The sequence below is a fragment of the Manis javanica genome, chromosome 6, assembly GCF_040802235.1.
Source record: "Manis javanica isolate MJ-LG chromosome 6, MJ_LKY, whole genome shotgun sequence".
NCBI lineage: Eukaryota > Metazoa > Chordata > Mammalia > Pholidota > Manidae > Manis > Manis javanica.
The window spans coordinates 108,699,994-108,718,293 of NC_133161.1; the positions used below are offsets into that span (position 1 = coordinate 108,699,994).

At 52.9% G+C, this 18,300-nt stretch overlaps 1 protein-coding gene across 1 annotated transcript; it reads left to right on the forward strand.

The window, feature by feature from the left end:
- Positions 1 to 5,148: 5,148 nt before the first annotated feature.
- POLM (DNA polymerase mu) lies at positions 5,149 to 18,070 on the forward strand. Its single transcript, XM_073239229.1, is given in 13 exon segments — positions 5,149 to 5,324; positions 6,371 to 6,493; positions 6,495 to 6,552; positions 7,234 to 7,332; positions 7,475 to 7,642; positions 8,166 to 8,237; positions 10,034 to 10,154; positions 11,371 to 11,394; positions 11,397 to 11,502; positions 11,634 to 12,012; positions 12,014 to 12,061; positions 12,131 to 12,217; positions 12,333 to 18,070. Coding segments are annotated over 13 exon segments (1,548 nt in total). The 3' UTR covers positions 12,420 to 18,070.
- Positions 18,071 to 18,300: the final 230 nt, after the last annotated feature.

Below are 18,300 nucleotides of genomic sequence, written 5' to 3' on the forward strand. Positions count from 1 at the left end.
CCCATGCAGGCAGGGCTTGCTCTGGGAGCCTTCCCTCCAGCAGAGGAGACATGCTGGAAGCCCAGCCCAGCTTGGGGACCAGAACAAACATCTCAGAGGAAAAAGAGAGTGGGTGGTGTTCTGGAGGGGCTGTACCTGCCAAGGCCCAGGGGACCCTCCTGTGGAGCAGCAGCCACAGGGTTTTCAGAAGGATGGGTATGGAGTGCAGGGTGGAGGAAACACAACGGTGGGGGGTGTTTGTGGGGAGGAAGGGACAAAGACCCCCACCCATTCAGGTCTGAAGGAAGGATTGAGCATGATGGGTGGAGGCCACTTTGCTGTATCTCCCTTGAGATGCCACTTGCCAAGATGAGTCTCCGCTTGTGTGGCTGCAGGCAGGCAGACCTGTGTGCAGCTGAGTTCCTGTGCTGGGCTAGAGATCGGGGTCCTGCCGTGCTCACTGGGTCTGGGATTCTGCCAGTTGTGGTCATCAGGGACTGGGTGGCAACTGGGAGGTCTTAGAGTGGCCAGAGCCTTCGCCTGTCCCCAACTCCCCTCTATCCTACTCCTGCACCACAGGTGGAGCCCCTTGCTCAGCACCCTGACTGGGCCAAAGCCATGACTCCTCCCCGCTGGCTGAGAACTCTTCCTATTTCTAAGTTCTTTATTACACAAGTGGTGTTTGCTCATTATAGAAAAACAGAAAAAATGAAAGAAATACAAACACAAACAGAAAACACAGAAATCAAATGACATAATGATCATGATGAGTTTTCAGGATGGGGGCTGGTTACCAGAAAGATAAAGCCATGCTTAGGAGCTTAGAACTTACAGCCCCACGCCCATCCTCTGGGGAGGGAAGAGGGGCTGATTGAGTTAAAGATCCATCATGGCTATGTGATGAAGGCTCCATGAAAATCCCACAGAAAGTACAGGGTTCAGAGAGCTTCCTGTGGGTGAGCACATCCACCTGCCGTGGTGCACCCCAACTCCAAAGAGAAGAAGCTCCTGAACTTATGACCCACAGACCTTACCCTGTGTACCTCTTCGTCTAGCTGTACATTCATATCCTTTAACATCCTTTGTAGTAGCTGGTGAGCTAGTAGGCAAACTGTTTCCTGAGTCCTGTGAGCATTCTAACAAACTATCAAACTCAAGGGTGGGTTTGTGGGAACCCCAGTTGATAGTGGCAGGTTAGGTGGCTAGACTTCAGGTTACCACCTGAAGGCTGGGGTGAGCCCTGAACCTGTGGGGCCTGCTCCAACTCTGGCCAGAGCATCAGGTTGAGCCACTTCATGTGGAAAGGCCACACGTTTGGAGTCAGCAGTTCTGGTGAGCACCCAGGGGGCCTTCCAAGCCAGCAGAGATGGAAGCTGTAAGCCCTCAGGCTAAACCCATAGGTCCCACAGTGTCACTTTTGCTGCATTCTGTTGATCAGAACAAGTTCCAGGGCCAGCCCAGAATTAGAGATGGAACTGGAACCCATCTCTGAGCTTCAGAGCCACTTGAAACTGGGTGCAGGGGGAGGACTTAGTGCTGCCAAGCTTGCCATGCCCGCTGCACCATCTGGCACACCATGTGTTTTCCTTACTTAACTGTTGTCTGTCTTGCTGCCTCAGAAATGCAATTAAGGCAGAGATTTCTGACTCTTCTGAAGCTGCACCCCACACTTAGATCAGAGCTTGGTGCACAGTTTTTTTGAGACAATGGCTCAGAAGTCAAACAGCCAGTTTTTAAATCATTGCTGTGCCTCTCTGTGCACCGAAACCTTGGAAACCGTTCTCTAGCTCTAAGCCTCAGTTTCTCCATCTGTAAAACAGGGACAATGACAGTAGTACCAATTCAATACAATTGAGAAGAAATAAAAGTATATCAAGTAATTGGTACAACACGTGTCCTATGCCAGGTCCTGCACAAACATCACTAAACATTGTGCTCATTAGGATGTCCACTATGTTTATCCTCAGAATCCTTCCTTCCCATCTGCATGGGGGCCTGACCACAGACACCCTTCTGAGCTGCTGCCTCACCCCTGCCTTCCTTTGGTGAAGGACAGTCTCTGACCTTGACCTGTCCCATGCTCTGGCAGCCCGTCTGACCTTTCAAGACCCTTCACCCCATGAGCGGTCACACATGACAACCACGGGCATTTGGTGAAACCTTCTAGCACAGGGCTCTCCTTGAAGTCAATAAATTGGAATTCCTTGTGTGTTTTATTTTGATGATAACAGTAGTAAATGGGAAAATACCTAAATAAGGGACAGTCTGTTCATTCAAGAATATAATAATGTCATATTCTGCCCTAGTACAAATGGAAAAATGTGTGCTGGACAGTAGACAAGTTTGTCCATTTGTGATGGGGTCTGGGTCAGCAAACACCCCTCTTCACATAAGCTTTCTGGACTCCAGTCGCCCCTTCCTCCCCACACCTCCCACCCCCACACATTGCCAACCATGTTGAGCCAGGGCTGGCTGGAGGTGAACCCAGTGAGCCTTCATTTTAAAGATACATCTCTTCTCCATCATTCTCAGGTCAGTTCCCCAGGTGGGAGGAGTGGTCCCTCACCTTTTGTACAGATCCCAACGCAGGCCTCTGACTCTCTCACCTCTTGTACAGAGTTTTTTTGTGCCCTCTCAGAATTCACACACTGGAATCCTGATACCCAAGCTATTGGGGTCATGAGGTTGGAGCCCTCCTGGACAAGATTGGTGCCCTCGTAAAAGAGGAGTATCCAATGCCTACCGACACATGAGGGCATAGCGAGAAGTCTGCAACCCGGAGAGACCCTGACCCACACCAAATCGGCTGGCACCTGACGTCACAACTCCAGTCCCTGGGACTGCCACTCACCACCCACTCTGTGGTGTTTTGTCACATCAGGCTGACTGATACACTGGGCAACTCATCCCCACAGTGATGTGCAGACAGCTCAGGAGAGGGCCAACAGCCTACAGGAGCGCAGGCCCAGCAACATCAGCAGTCTGACCATGGGCTCTCTGGAATGCTGCTGGCAAGGGGCCACTGAGGCAGGGACTGACAGGAGGGGTGGGCCTCAGGGTAGAGTTGGGAGCAGGAACAGGAAATAGCTAGACGAGACTCATCTTGGGAAAATGCAAGCTCATTTATCTGGGTAAAACTAGTCCAAAGCACAGTGTGAGACAGCGACTGCATGGAACAGCAGAAAGATTGCAGCCTACAGGGCAGTGGGACAAGCTGCCAGTGGGTCATCTGTGCAGCCGCTCGGACTTTCCGGGGGTGATGAGCATGAGGAGCAGGAGGCTGGGGACTCAGGTGTCTGGGAACCCTGGGCCAGGCTTATTAGAACTGGAGAGCTGAGGCCCGAGCTTCCCAGCTGGCCAGGGACCTGGTGTCCAGGAAGGGAGGGGAGGAGAGGGGCACACCCCCCATCAACACTATGTTGCCCATCTGTGCCCAGACGTCCACTTGGTGGGCACAGAGGGCCACCCTGCCCCCTCACAAAACCTGGTAGGGCCTGTGGAAGACCCTGTCCGTGTTCCTCATTTTTGCAAGCTGCCCAGTGTTGTAAGTATTCAGGTGTGATGGGTCATTAAAAGCTGCCTCTGGCTCCCCCTGGGTTGAGCTTGGTGCCCTGGTGGGAGACAGAGGACACTAGAGAAAAGGAGATAGTTTCAGAAGAGAGATGGCTGCTCTCTGGAAAAGCAGGACCCACAGAGGGGAAACTAGGCTCTGACACCTTACAGAGGCCCTGGGAGCTTCCCCTTCCCTGCTGGCAGGAGGGGAGATGGGTGGCGAGAGGAGAGGGACCAAAGCCTGGCCCCAAAGAGGGAGCCTGGGCTGAGGTTCCTGTCTCCACTAGCCCTGTGTCCACTGTGTGCAGAGCCCCAGGGAAGGTTGGGAGAGAGGTGAATACAGGGTCACGGCTGGCCTCCCATCTGTCAGTCTGGTCATGGGCTACACTGAGGTCACAGATTCCAAAACTTGGTACCTGAAAGACACACAGGAACACTCCCTGTAGCCAAGATATCAGCTTTCCCAGCCTGACCCAGTCAACCAATCCCAACCTAGGAAAAGGGATTGCTGGGAGTGATTTGTTTTAATTTTGTTGCGTGTCATCGCCAAATTGCCTTCCAAAATGCCTGCCCCTCTTACAAACTGCCAATTCCTCACACCTTCAATCTGTAAAATAATGCGGCAATTGAAGATATGCTCATTTAAATTTGCACTTCTATAAGGACTGGGCAGGTGGGGCAATCTGAGCTATGGTTACCGGGGAGTATGTCCTCCATCAATTTCCTACTGGTGTTCTCGCCAATTTTTCCATTTCATTGTCTTTTTGTGTGTGGGCAATTTCATAATTACAGGAATCAGACAATTTCAAAATGTGTGTCACAATTTCTCCTCGGTTTGCCTTTCAATTTTAATGTTTAAATTCAAGTTACATTTGTATTAAGTCGACTTTAATCATTCTTTTCCTTTAGTGTCTCCAGGTTGTGATACTGGACTATAAAAACACTCGACTTCCCAGTACGTTTTGTTTCTTTAATCTGCCTGGATTTTATTTCGCAGTTAGAAGAGAAGGTGGGAGCCAACTTCTACTTTTCCAAGGGGCGGGCCGACATCCCAACGCCATCCCGCCAAAAACCCTTCTTTGGGGTTGGAGCGGCTGCCCCGCCAGCACGACCCCAGCTCGCCCGCTGCCCACCGAGGGTGCCGGTCCTCACCTCCATCTCGGCGATTGGACTGTGAGTGCGCGTGCCGGGTACGGTGGGCGGTCGGGGCGGGGAACGTGGGGCGGGCGGAGACCCTCTCGCAATCGCGGAGGACGGGCCACCACCTCTCCTCCGCCCCCATCCTCGCTCCCGCCCGGGCCGAGGACGCCCCGACTACCTCCTTCCAACTGCCTCCCTGGTCCCGCCCCCGCGCCGGGGTTGGGGGGTGTCTCTGGCTCACAGGTGGTCCCAGGAGCTGGAGCCGGCTTTCCGCGAGAGCCCCTTAGGTGGGAGGCGTGTCCTCCGTTTCTACTTGCATGGAGGCGGGACCTGTGGAGACGAGCGGCCGGTTCACCAATCCTGCGGGAGTCCGGGACCTCCGCAGAGGCCTCATTTGCGTGGGGTGGGACCTGTCGCGCGAGGGGAGCCGGGCGCCGCTTTCCTTGCCGTCGCCCGCCGCCTCCTGCTGGCGCCCCGATGCTCCCCAAACGGCGGCGAGCGCAGGTCGAGTGACCCCGAGGCGCCTCCTGCTGCGCGGCGCGCTTCCCCGACGTCGCCATTTATCTGGCCGAACCGCGCATGGGCCGCAGGCGCCGGGCCTTCCTCGCGCGCCTGGCGTTCTCCAAGGGCTTCCGCGCCCTGGACCCCTACAGGTGCGCGGGAACCTGCTCCTCACGGGGCGGCGAGGGGCGCCTGCAGCCGTGTCTCCAGACCTCCGCGCGTGCCCTCCCGGCCAGAGCACGGCGGGCCGGGGCCCGGAACTTCGCAGCCGGCGCCGCGCCCACAGCGCACCTATTTGCCGGGAGGCTGCTGCGGCACGAACCGACGCGCGCACAGCCGACCGAGGGTGGAGGGCGCCCAAGCCCTAGCGCTTCGTGGTCTTGCTGCTTTTTTCTCAACTTCCTCTTTTGGTGCTAAGAATTAGGGTAGGAGTGTTCTGTGAAGAGCCTTGGTTAGACCCCTCTGCGTCAGCTGAGTTCTTGCCCCATCGGCCACACTGGCTGCTCTCCTCAGGGCTGAGAAACTGACTTGAGCGAGGCCCTAAAAGGTAAGGAAGGCGTTGACTACAGAGGCACTGCCGAGATTAGGGAAGTGGGGTTCTCATGGGTTTGAGAGCCAGGGGCCCCTCCATCTGCAGCTTTTGTTTTTTAACTTTACTCTTCTTAAGACTGTGGCAGACCCTGTTGGGAAAGGACGATGATAGCAGCTGAGTGGATGCTGGGCATTGTGTAATAAGGTTCATTTAATCTTTACAACAGCCCTGCAAGGTGGATAGTTATTAATCTCCACTTTACAGAGGAAGAAATCGAAGTACAGAGAAGGAAGTGCCCAAGGGCACACAGTGTGTGGCAGAACAGAGGTGCCATCTGGCTCCAGACACCCAAAGACCCTCTGGTCCTGCCACCCTAAGGAGCTCCTTTCTCTGGAATGGAGGGAGAGGGAGATGGAGAAGTTTACACAAAATCAGCTGGGCTTGTGATAGAAGCTGGAGCAGAGAACCCCAGCTGTGCAGGTGCAGGGGTGGTGGAGGTGTCTTCCTGCCAGGAGAAGAGCTGGGAAGTCTTCCTGGTATTGGATAGGTTCTCTGCAGGCAGAGGGGACAGTAAGAGCAAAGGCTTGGAGGTACAGAGCCAAGCAGGAAGGATTGGCAGGCCTGGGAACAGGTCTGGGCCTCATCCTCTTCCTCTCCCTCTGCCAGCCCTGAGATGACCCACGTGGTGATGGAGCAGACTTCTGCAAAAGAGGCCATGTGCTGGTGGGAGTGCAGGGCAGAGGCCCTTCCTCCAGGCTGTGCCTGGCCAGTACTGCTGGACACAAGCTGGTTCGCAGAGCATGGCAACTGGATGGCCTGTGCCTGTGGAGGGCCAGCATTGTCTGGAGGTGAGCCGGGAGGAAGATAATACAGAGGCCACGGACAGAGCTTTGGAGCAGGCTGTAGCTCAGCTGGAGAGGGGACAGGGCAGCAGGGCCCACCTCCTTCAGAAGCCACTGGGGACCCTGGGATGCCACGCAGTCTCAGCTTCTGTTGTCACCATTCATGCAAACTCTCTTGGGGTCCATTTGTAGCATCTTGAGGCCTTTCTTGCTGACCAAGCAGATGAAAATGTGACCCCAGGTGAGGACTCAAGGGCCAGCAGGAGGCTGTCCTCAGGGTTCTGTGAGACTCATGGCCTCTGTCTCCACACTCACGCTTCCTTGATGAGTAGAACTGGTGGGCTCAGAGCCAGGCTGCCCACCTTCAAACCCTGGCTACCTGTGAGGCATGAGGCCTCGGTCCCTGTCTAGGAGGGGGACAAAGGCACTCCTAGGCCATGTGATCGAGAGGATTTGGGGGGTACAACACAGCGTGTGTAGCTGCAGGAGGAATGCCCCATGAGGTTGGCAGGTGGCGTCACTACTGCTTCTGGGCCTGCTCTGCAGGGCAGCGCCGCCTCTGCCCACACCCTTAGTCTGCTGCTGACCCCTGAGCCCTGGTGACACCCAGGAAAGGCTTGGCTCTGGGGGCTGCCTGGCCCACCAGCCCTGTAGCCTCTAGGTGGCCTGTGTGTTGCCCATCCTCAGGTGGCTGAACCCAAGAAGGGGCTGCTGAACCCAAAGTGGATGCTGCCCTATGCCTGCCAGCATCCCACACCCCTCTCACACCATAACGCCAGCCTCTCAGTGACCTGTGACTTTCCAGCCTCCCTGAGATTGGTCTACTCTGCTCTGTCCCAGCCTTGGGGACATGTGGGCGGCAGCTGGAGGGTTGGGGGTAGGTGCCCTGTCCACCCTGCCCCTCACCCAAGGCCCCTTCCTGCGGGAGGCTCTGGAGTTGCTGGTGGAGGCCACAGGCTTTGAAGGCAGTGAGGGCCACCTCCTCTCCTTCTGCAGAGCCACCTCTGCACTGAAGGCCCTTCCCAGTCCGGTCACAGCCCTGAGCCAGCTGCAGGGGCTGCCCTACTTGGGAGAACACTCCTGCAGGGTCATCCAGGTGGGTGCTCCCCATACTTAGCAGGATAGGGTAGTGGATGCAGGTGGTGGGTGAGGAGCCACCATCTACCTTCAGGCTCTGTGTGTGCAAATTGGAGCCACACCACCTGCCAAGAGGGGCCGGACAGGGCTGGTAGCTGGCATCGTCGGCACCTACCAAACCACCCGGCAAGGGCAGGAGAAAATCCCTGAGTATGGGCACCTCTTTTTAAAATACAAAGTGTTTGAGGACTCAAAATGTTACATTGTCCTTTTGTGCACTTAACACTGGCAGAAACTTTTGAATTCAGTTGTGCTTTTGCATGAACTTGCATTCATCATCTATGTTTTGAAAACAGCCATTCATGTATCCTGGGACTTGTTACTCATCAGGCAGATGACCCATGTCCACTCCGCTCAACAGGCTTTGAGGCCTCCCTGGGCATATTCCCCCGCTGAGTTGGGGGTGGTGTTTTACTAGGTCCTCTGCTCACACCACTCTTTCTCTTATCAGGCTTAGAGCTGTGCTTCATCTCCACCCACAGGAGCTGCTCTATCATGGGGTGTGTGAGGAGGTGGAGAGAGTGCTGCTCTCAGAGCGCTACCAGACCATGAAGGTACATGTAGAATGGGCCCCCAGAGAGGCCCTCCCCACAATGACAGTGCCGTTCATGCCACGTGCGGGAGGCAGGCAGGGGTGGCTGGCCCCTCTGGAGGTCAGAGAAGGTCTTGCCAAGGAGATGGCAGCTGACATCTGATATGCATGAGCAGCCAAATGGAGACAGGCAAGGAGAAGCTTGTTTTGAGCCCAGAGAATTTCCTAGATCACTGAGTACCATCCATTTTTACTGGGCTTTGATGGAATATTCTTGAGTATATTACATGCTCTGGCACTTTGAAGAGAGCATACTGAACAAAACACGGCCTCTTCCTGGGAGCCACAAGGGACAGTGGAGTGGGGCTGCTCACCCCTGCACCAGCCCCATCTTCACAGTCAGTATATGGATAGATTTCCTAGTGTCTTCCTGCCTGTGTGCCCAGCACACCCCCACTTCCCACTCACTTCTGATGTGATGCCGGATCACCAGTGCTCTGGTGGACGCTGGGTGGTGCTGCTCAGACCCCTGGTTTTGTGGTTGAAGGTTGTCAGACCAATGACTGGTTGGGGAAGTGGGCCTTCCCTGCCTGGCAGTGGGAGTCATTGTGCCGGGGCTAGTCACCTGGAATGTTGTTAGGAGTGGAAAGTGGGCCTTCAATGAGGGAGGGGGCTTAGGTGGACAGAGACCAGGGGAGTGTGTGTCCACACAGGACTTAGCGAGTGGAGGAGCCCCGAGAGGGCAGAGCCTTTGGGCCCCACCCATCCCCACGGTTTTCCCTCCTCCCATGCAGCCCCCTCCTGGGAACCCCAGAGTCCCAGAAAGCATCCAGGCTGACAGAGACACAGGTTAGCAATTAGTTTCTTGCTATGAAAAATGAGACTAGGTTGTTCCCAGCACTGTGTCAGGATCTGTGGGTGATAGACCCAGCTCATGCTCTTGGCCCAGGGGATCAAGGAAGGATGGCCAGAGCAGCCCAAAAAGGGCAGGGCTGCAGCTGGATGGCAGGACGCCAAGCACGTGGACACGAGGGTCCCTAGCTGTTCTTCCTCTCTGCACAAGGGTCGCTTCTGCCAGCCGATGTACGTAGGAGGTGCCCCTGCCCCAGATTACAGCCCCCACCACTGCCTGGGTCCCTGTGACCAACAAGCTATTGTTGGGGAAGAAGCAGATGATGGGCTTGGGCCAGGGTCAGGGCCAACCCTGTGGGGGGTCCACTGGAGGGCAGGCAGCTGCCCAAGGTGGTCAGTTCAGCAGCAGAGTTTTCCCTGGCCTGGACATCTGTGCTGACCTGTCTGCTGTGTCTGTGCCTGAAGCAGAGCCCCAGCCAGCCTCAGGCCTACATTCTCTCCAGCCCACTCAATAACAGCCTGCTGTTTGTGCTCTTGTTTAAGGAGAACAACCACAGTAGCAAGTCCCCGCTGCTGGGGAAAGGGAGTGGTGTGGCTTCCCATTGACTGGATCCTGTTTGTCGGGATGCTGTCGTAGTGATGTTGGAATCACGAGCTGGAACTGTGCACATTCTGGGAGAGGCCACCCAGCCTTGCAGGGTAGCACATGGCTCCTTGTGCTGCCATGTCCTGTGAAGGCAGCTGCCCAGCCAGGCTTGGAGTTTGAGTCCTGCCTGTGTGCTTGCTCTGTGGCCCTGGGCAGGTTGCTCAAGCTCGAAAAATGCATGTGGGGACGGCACTTGTGGGGCTGTGTGATGACTTAGCAAGGCCACCTGTGAAACACTGCAGTGGCTGACCTGGGATGTGTCCTCACCCACGTGCATGGGAGCTTCACTACTGACTGTGCTGTGCTCGTGCTCCAAACAGCTCTTCACCCAGATATTCGAGGTTGGGGTAAAGACCACTGATCGGTGGTACCAGGACTGGCTGCGCACCCTGGGTGACTTCTGAGAGCGGTGCCTGAGGCTGACCTGGTAGCAGAGAGAAGGTGAGCCCCCCGGTGCCTGGGCCTGGGTGCTTCCTGCACTGTGGAGCATGAGCTGGTGGCTGCTTGGGTGGCGGGGAATGGGGTCAGCAAAGGGTCAGGCACACGCTGGGTGGGCTTCCTGTAGTCTCTGCCCCGTGGAGTCAGGATCCACTTTTTTCAGTGAATGATATTCACAGTAGCAGCTGTGACATCCAGGGCCTCCTGCTTAGCCATGGACCTGGGCCTGGACCTGTACCAGGTGGGGCCTCTTGTTCATCTTCTGGGGAGGGGAGGGCATGTCTGAACAGCGTGTGCCTGGGGTGCCCTGTGTGGCGCTGGGTGCCCTCACCTGCTGTCAGCGTGGGGACCTGTGTGGGGAGAAGCTTGGGGACGGGTCTGCTGCTGGACATGGCACCATTCAGCGGGAGAGCATGAACTTGAGCGTCTGTAAGTCCTGGATGAGTCCCATCTCCGCCATTTACTAAATAGGTGACCATGGCGCCGAAGCCGAACTTCCTGAGCCTCAGTTATGTTCTCTAAGGAGTGGGATTCCAAGAGCCCCTCAGTGTAGAGCCAGCAGGTGGCAGGCGTTGAGTAGATACTCTGCTCTGTATTGTGGCCTGGGTTAGGCCCCCTGCTGAAGCAGCCCCACAGCCCAGCGCTCACTGCCTCTTTCAATACCTTCCCTTCCTGAGAGCTGGGGCGGAGGGCCACCTGGGGTCCTGGGAGAGCTGCCGGTAGTCATCAGGTGAGACATGAAGAGCTGCGCATCTGGCAGCTCTGGGGTGTGGCACGGTGCTGCCGGTTCCTGCTTGGCTGCGTCTGCCTGGATGTGGTGTGGGCAGCATCTGCTGAGAGCTGGTCCCACCACATGTAAACCTCTGCTAACTGCAGGTGGCAGGGCTAGGTGGGATCCCTCTGACAGATGCAGGCCTGGGCTTAAGTGAGTGGTCCCAAGTGGCAGAATCGTTCTCTCCATGGCTTCTTAGCACTTTCTGGCCCCATTTTATGGATTGGAAAACTGAGGCGTTGGAAGCAACAGTCTGTGTTCTGTCAGCACCAGTCAGTGTCCTGGTGTGGAAACGCCGGGGGAGCCAAGGATAGGGCAGGGAGCTCTGTTACGGCAACCATATGTGATTTTACAGCTACTCCAGAATAAAAGCTTACATCTTAAACCGGCTGAGGGGAAATGCAGCAGGTGGGGCTGAGAGGGTCCGGAGAGCCGTGCTGCCTGTAGGACTCCAGCACCATGAGGACCTGAGGGCCCTGGTCTCACAGCCGATGTGGAGGCGCTGCAGCAGGTGGTGGAGGCCGCCATGGGACATGCCCTGCCTGGGGCCACTGTAATGCTGACCAGTGGCTTTCACAGGTAAGGGGGCCGATGTGCCGGCTCAGCACTGGGCCCTGCCCCTCCAGAGCAGCTGCGGGGGGCCTTCCCCACTGAAGGGCTGTGGGGTGTGTCCCCATGTTGGACCCAGGAGTCATACTGGCCCCCCTCAGGGGGAAGTTGCAGGGCCATGATGTGGACTTCCTCATCACTCACCCTGAGGAGGGCTGCAAGGTGGGGCTGCTGGTAACCGTGATGCACCACCTGAAGGAGCAGGCGAGGGCATCCTGTCCCCTCCCGAGAGACAGCCAGGAGTCTGGCTCTGCTGCCCCAACCCCTGTGGCAGTGCTCTGCCTTGCCTGCTCTCCCCCTGGGTCTTGTCCTGTACCATCGGGAGACCCCAGCTGCCTCAACCGGCAGAACCACACCATGGATGCCTTTGAGAAGAGTGTCTGCATTTTCTGCCTGCTGCAACCCCGAGGGGCTGCTGTCGGCAGTCCCTAGAGACCCTACCCTGCCTGGAAGGCTGTGCGGGTTGACCTGGTGGTCACCCCCCATCAGCCAGTTCCCCTTTGCCCTGCTTGGCTGGACTGGCTCCAAGGCGGGTGGTGTGCTCCTGTGCTGGCCTGGGCCCCTGCCTGGGCGCTGCTGACGCATCCATTTTCCTCAGCATTTCGAGTGGGCGCTGCGCTGCTTTAGCTGGAAGGAGAGGGGGCTGTGGCTGAGCAGCAGCCATGGGCTGTTTGACCCTGAGCAGGTGTGTGGCCAGGGCAGGAGGCCTGGGTGAAGAAGCAGTTCCCCACACCTTCCCCAGAGCTGCCTCAGTGGCAGGACCCCTCGCAGGCACTAATACCCAACTCCCTTTGCAGAAGAAGTTTTTTTTCCACGTGGCTTCAGAGGAAGACATGTTCCTACACCTAGGCCTCGACTACCTCCCCCCAGAACAGAGAAATGCCTGATGCCATGCATGCCCAGACAGAGGTGTGGTGGAGCAGCATGTGGGGCAAGCTGAGGTGCAGGAGACGGGAATGTGGTTCTGCCCAGCGAGCTGGCCTGCCAGGGTGCCTGGGCCCCATCTGCCATGGGGTGTCACTGGGGTATGGGGTGCCATGGTTGTGTGGCCCTGGGCCACAGGCCTCAGGCTTCCCTGTGCTGTGGGACCTGCAGGGGGCCTTGGGAGCCTGAGGTGGTGGGTGGCGCATGCTTGGCATATGCCTGATTTGAAGTGTCCAGCCTCAGACTTGGAGACAGGGGGTGGAGCCGGAGCTTTGCCCACTGGGATTCTGCTGTGGGGGCATGAAAAGGTGTGCTTTGGGCCCCCGGGCCAGGGGCACTGGGAGGAAGAGACTTCTGGCACTGATCCACTGCATCCCAACCAGGCTTCCTGTTTTTGCCTTTGCTCCTGCAAAGGCTGGTCTTAGATGTCTTAAAAACAGAGCACACAGTGTCCCTCCAGTGGGCCCTTGGCATCCTCACCAGGACCTGAGCACACATTTCCACCTCGCCCTGACCTGGCCTCATCTGCACAGTCCCCCTCACGCTGCTCTGTCCAAGCCAGATGCTTTGGAGCCCCTCTGCACTGCCTCTGGAACTGCCCAGGATGCCCAAGGCCAGTGGGTGTCTTACTGTCACTGAGGGGACTGGCTGCTTCCATCGCCAGTGTGCTGTGGCCTCGGGGCCTCCCCTCACCACCACCCACCTGGGATGAGGACCTGATGAGGACCTCCCTGACCACTTACCACATTGAAAATATTTTTTATATCAACATGCTATAAAATACTCTTTTGGTATACAGTTTTATGAGTTTCTTCCTTTTATTGAGGTGCATACAATAAAATGCACAAGTGTTAACATGCTGCTTGGTATATTTTGACCTATGTACACACTCATGCAGCCATCACCTCATTCTCACTACTTTTTTCCCCTTTCACCTATCCCCACCCCCTGTTGTAACCACCAGTCTGTTCCCTGTATTTATGAGTTTATTCCTGTTTTGTTTGATTTGTTTTTAGAATCCACATATAAGTGAAATCATTTGGTACTTGTCTTTCTCTGCCTGGCTTATTTCACTGAGCATAATACCCTCTAGCTCCATCCATGTTAATAGCAAATGGCAGAGTAATATTTTTTATGGCCGAGTAATATTCCACCGTGTCTATGTACCATATCTTCTCTATCCATTCATCTACTGATGGACACTTTGGTTGCCTCCATATCTTGGCTGCTGTGAATAGTGCACCAATGAATAGGTGTGCGTGTTTTCAGATTAGTTATTTAATTTTCTTAAGATGAATTACCATGAGTGGAATTACTGGGCTATATGGCATTTCTGTTTTTAGTTTTTAGATGAACCTCCACACTGCTTTCCACAGTGGCTGCACCGATGTACATTCCCACCAGCAGCGCAGTAGGCTTCCTTTCTCCTACCCTTGCTGGCACTTATTATTTCTTATCTTTGAATGTTGGCCATTCTGAGGTGTGAGATGAGAGTATCTCACAGTGGTTTTGATTTGCATTTCCCTGCTGATTAGCGATGTGGAGCATCTTTTCATATACCTGTTGGCATTTGTATGTCTTCTCTGGAGAAATATCTATTCTGGTCCCCTGCTCATTTTTTTTATTTTGGTATCATTAATCTACAATTACATGAGAAACATGTTTACTAGACTCCCCCCATCACCAAGTCCCCCCCACAAACCTCATTGCAGTCACTGTCCATAAGTGTAGTAAGCCCTGCTCATTTTTTAAATGGACTATTTGTTTTTCTGATGTTGAGTTGTGTGAGTTCTTTTTATACTTCAGTTATTAGCCCCTTATTGGATATGTAATTTGTAAATATCTTCTCCTGTACCATAGGTAGCCTTTTCATTTTGTTGATGGTTTCCTTTGCTGTCAGAATCTTTTAAGTTTGTAGTACCACCCTTTTTTTTGCTTTTGTTTTCCTTGCCTGGGGAGTATATCCAGAAAAAAATCACTCATGCTGATGCTCAAGAGTGTACTGCCTATTCTTTCTTCTAGGTTTTCAATTGTTTCAGGTCTTATATTTAATTATTTCAGATTTTATATTCCTCTTCCTCTTTCTCCCAACCAATATGGGAGAATCTGTTTTGAGTTTATCTTTGTGAATGGTGTAAGACAGTGATTCAGTTTGATTCTTTTGCATGCAGCTGTCCAGCTTTCCCACCATGTGTTGAAGACTATCTTCCCTGCTGTGTATTCCTAGGGGTGTGGTCTGGGGGTGTCGTGGGTGGGCTCTGGGCTGGGCTGTTGATAATGGGGTGGCCAGAGATGGAAGGGGTGCAGGTGGGGGAGTCAGGGGAGTGCAGGTGCCACCTTGGTGGGACTGCTGGATCTCTGGCAGGTGCCTTTGGGCACAGGCATGGGCTGGGAGGTTGCCTCGGGTAAGTCTGGAGCTGGTGTCTGCACCCTGACCCCCTTCTGTCCGTACTATCAGTTTATGTGTTTGTGTGTGGGGGTTGGGATCTAAGCAGTGGCAATTGCCAGTGCCTCTGATCCTGGAGAGAATTCCAGTAGCTCCCCACACCTTGGGAGGTGCTTTAGTTCTGAAAAAGGGTTTCCCTCACAGAGAGTTTGGCTGTCCATTCAACTGCACCTTTTTCTCAGTGCCCCAAGGCAGGCGAGTCTGCTCCAGTGCTGCAGGGTGCACCAGGGTGGGGCCCCCAGGACTTCCGTGCCTCTGTCTCTCCTCCTGTCTTTGTGTGATCCCTGCCTCCTGTGCAGGTGTTCACTGGAGCCTCAGCCCTCCCTCACAAGGAGGAGCTGCTCTGCGCAGAGATGTAGGCTGGGTTGTCCATGGGAGGAGGTGGGCTCAACCTTTCTCCCCTACAATCTTGGGCCCACCTGTTCTGTGAGTCTCAACACACATGTAGACCTGTTCACCTCCACCATGTCCACCTTGAAAAAGAAGAGCCAGTTATTTTCCTGGCAAATGGGCTTATTTGGGAGTGGCAGGGCAATTGCAACTCAGGGAAAGCAAGTATGGCAGAAGCATAGGTAAGTCCAGAGAAGAACGTTGCCACATAGAGGAAAGGGGGCTGCAAGAGGTCGTTTTAAACAAAAATCCACAGGAGGAGACCTCGGGTGCACGTGGTGACAGCTTCTCATGGGCTGGGCTTGTTGCTAGGGGAGGAGAACTTGCTTCCTCCTGCTGGGGAGTCAAGTAGGTCTTCCAGTGGGGTGTGAGACCCCATGCTGGTCTCCTGCCTCAGTGTCAAATGAGGTTTCCTTTATTTCATTTCACAACCAGTGAATATATTTAATTATTTCAGATTTTATATTCCTCTTCCTCTTTCTCCCAACCAATATGGGAGAATCTGTTTTGAGTTTATCTTTGTGAATGGTGTAAGACAGTGATTCAGTTTGATTCTTTTGCATGCAGCTGTCCAGCTTTCCCACCATGTGTTGAAGACTATCTTCCCTGCTGTGTATTCCTAGGGGTGTGGTCTGGGGGTGTCGTGGGTGGGCTCTGGGCTGGGCTGTTGATAATGGGGTGGCCAGAGATGGAAGGGGTGCTGCTTTCTGGTGTTATCACATGCTCCCTCACCCCTAACCCACTGGTGTTTATCAGTCCTCATAGTTTTGCCTTCTCCAGAATGTCATCCATGTAAACCAGACTATATGTGCAGTCTTTTGAGGTTGGCCTTTCTCACTCAGCATGTTGCCTCTGAGATTCATCCAGGTGCTGCTGTTCCTCTTCCATGCTGCATGGTGTTCCATGCCATGAATAGCCCACAGTTTATCCATTTACCTGTTCAAGAACATTTGAGTTTCGAGGTTTTGTTGAATATGATTAGGGCTGCTGTAGACATGCATATGCAAGTTCTTCTATAAACATAGATTTTCATTTCTTTTGGGTAAAAAGACACAGGATTACTGGGTCATACGCTAAGTGTATGTTTAACTCTCTAAGAAAGTGCTTTCTTTAAAAGAAACTGTTTTCCGGAGTGCCTGTATCCCTTTGCAATCCAGAGCAATGTGAGCCACACATCAAAGTTAAACATTTTTCAGTTAGACAGGTGCTCTGTACCCTTGCAGCAAAATACTGGTATTTTCAATATCAGTCGGTACATAGCAGTAGCTCACTGTGTTTAATTTGCATTCCCCAAAGTCTACCATGTTGGGCATCTTACCAGCTTATTTGCCATCTGTATATCTTTTCCAGTGAAGTGCCCAAAGTTTTTGCCTATTTTTAAGAAATTCAGTTGTTGGCTTACTTACCATTGAATTTTGAAAGTTCTTTATATGTTTTGTGTAGAGTGTGTTTTTCAGAGCAGATGTTATTAATTTTGATGAGGTCTAGTTTACTAATTTATCAATTTACCAGCTTTCATGTTTTCAGGGCGTCTCTGATCTCAAGTTATAAATATTTTCTTGGCTCTCTTCTATAAATTTATAGTTTATTTAGATCTCAACTCATTTTGAGTTAATTTTTATTTAATGTGCATGGTTTAGTTTGATGTTCCTTTGTTTGCATGTGGATGTCTGGTTGTTCCAGTACCACCTGTTGAAAAGATCGTCCTTCTTCTACTGGATTGCCCTTCAGCCTTCATAATACATAAATCAGCTATGTTTGTTTGGTCCCGATATTTCTGAACTCTATTTTGTTCCATTTGTGTCTTTCTTCAAAAATATAATTTTAACTTGATTAACTTGAGTTTTAGAGTAATGCTTAGTATCAGGGAGCTGACCACAAGAAAGACCAAACCAGGATTAAAAGTTTGGAATTTACAGCCCCACTCCCTCCCTAGCTGGAGATTGAGTTAATAATCAATTGTGCCTACAGAGTGAAGCCTCCATTAAAATCCCTTAAGTATAGGGTTCAGAGAGTTTCTGGTGAGTGAGCAAATATGCCTGAGGTGGTGGTACTCCATGGGGACAGAAGTTCCTGCACTCAAGATCTTTCCAGACCTTACTCTGTGTGGGTCTTCAGCAGGCTGCCTCTCTGTATCTTTTTATCCTATCCTTTATTTTATAATAAACAGGTAAATGAAGGTAAGTATTTACTGATATCTGTGAGTTCTAGCACGTTATCAAACCTAAGGAGGGGTTACAAGATACCCGATTTATAGCTGGTCCTTCACAAGCACAGGTGACCACTTGGACTTGAGATTGGCATCTGAAGTGGGGGCAGTTTTGTGGGACTGAGCTGTTAATTTGTGGGATCTGAACTTATCGCCAAGTAGATGGTGTTTGATTTGAGTTAAATTGTAGGACACCAAGTCAGTGGCTGCTAAGAATTGCTTGGTGGGGTAAAACACATTTGGTATCAGAAGTAGTGTAAATAATAGTCAGGAAGAAAGGAAACATTGTTTTCCTTTAGTTGGTATACAGAAAACAGGGCATTTTTCTTACACAAGACCATTTATACTTTTTTTTCTTAAGATATTATTGATATACACTCTTATGAAGGTTTCATATGAAAAAACAATATGGTTACTACATTCACCCATATTATCGTGTTCTCCCGATACCCCATTGCAGTCACTGCCCATCAGTATAGTAAGATGCCACAGAATCACTATTTGCCTTCTCTGTGCTACACCGTCTTCCCCATGATCCCCACCACACCATGTGTGCCAATCATAATACCCCTCAATCCCCTTCTCCCTCCCTACCCACCCGCCCCACACCCCTCCCCTTTCATAACCATTAGTCCCTTCTTGGAGTCTGTGGGTCTGTTGCTGTTTTGTTCCTTCAGTTTTGCTTCATTGTTATACTCTACAAATAAGGAAATCATTTGGTGCTTGTCTTTCTCCACCTGGCTTATTTCACTGAGCATAATACCCTCTAGCTCCATCCATGTTGTTGCAAATGATAGGA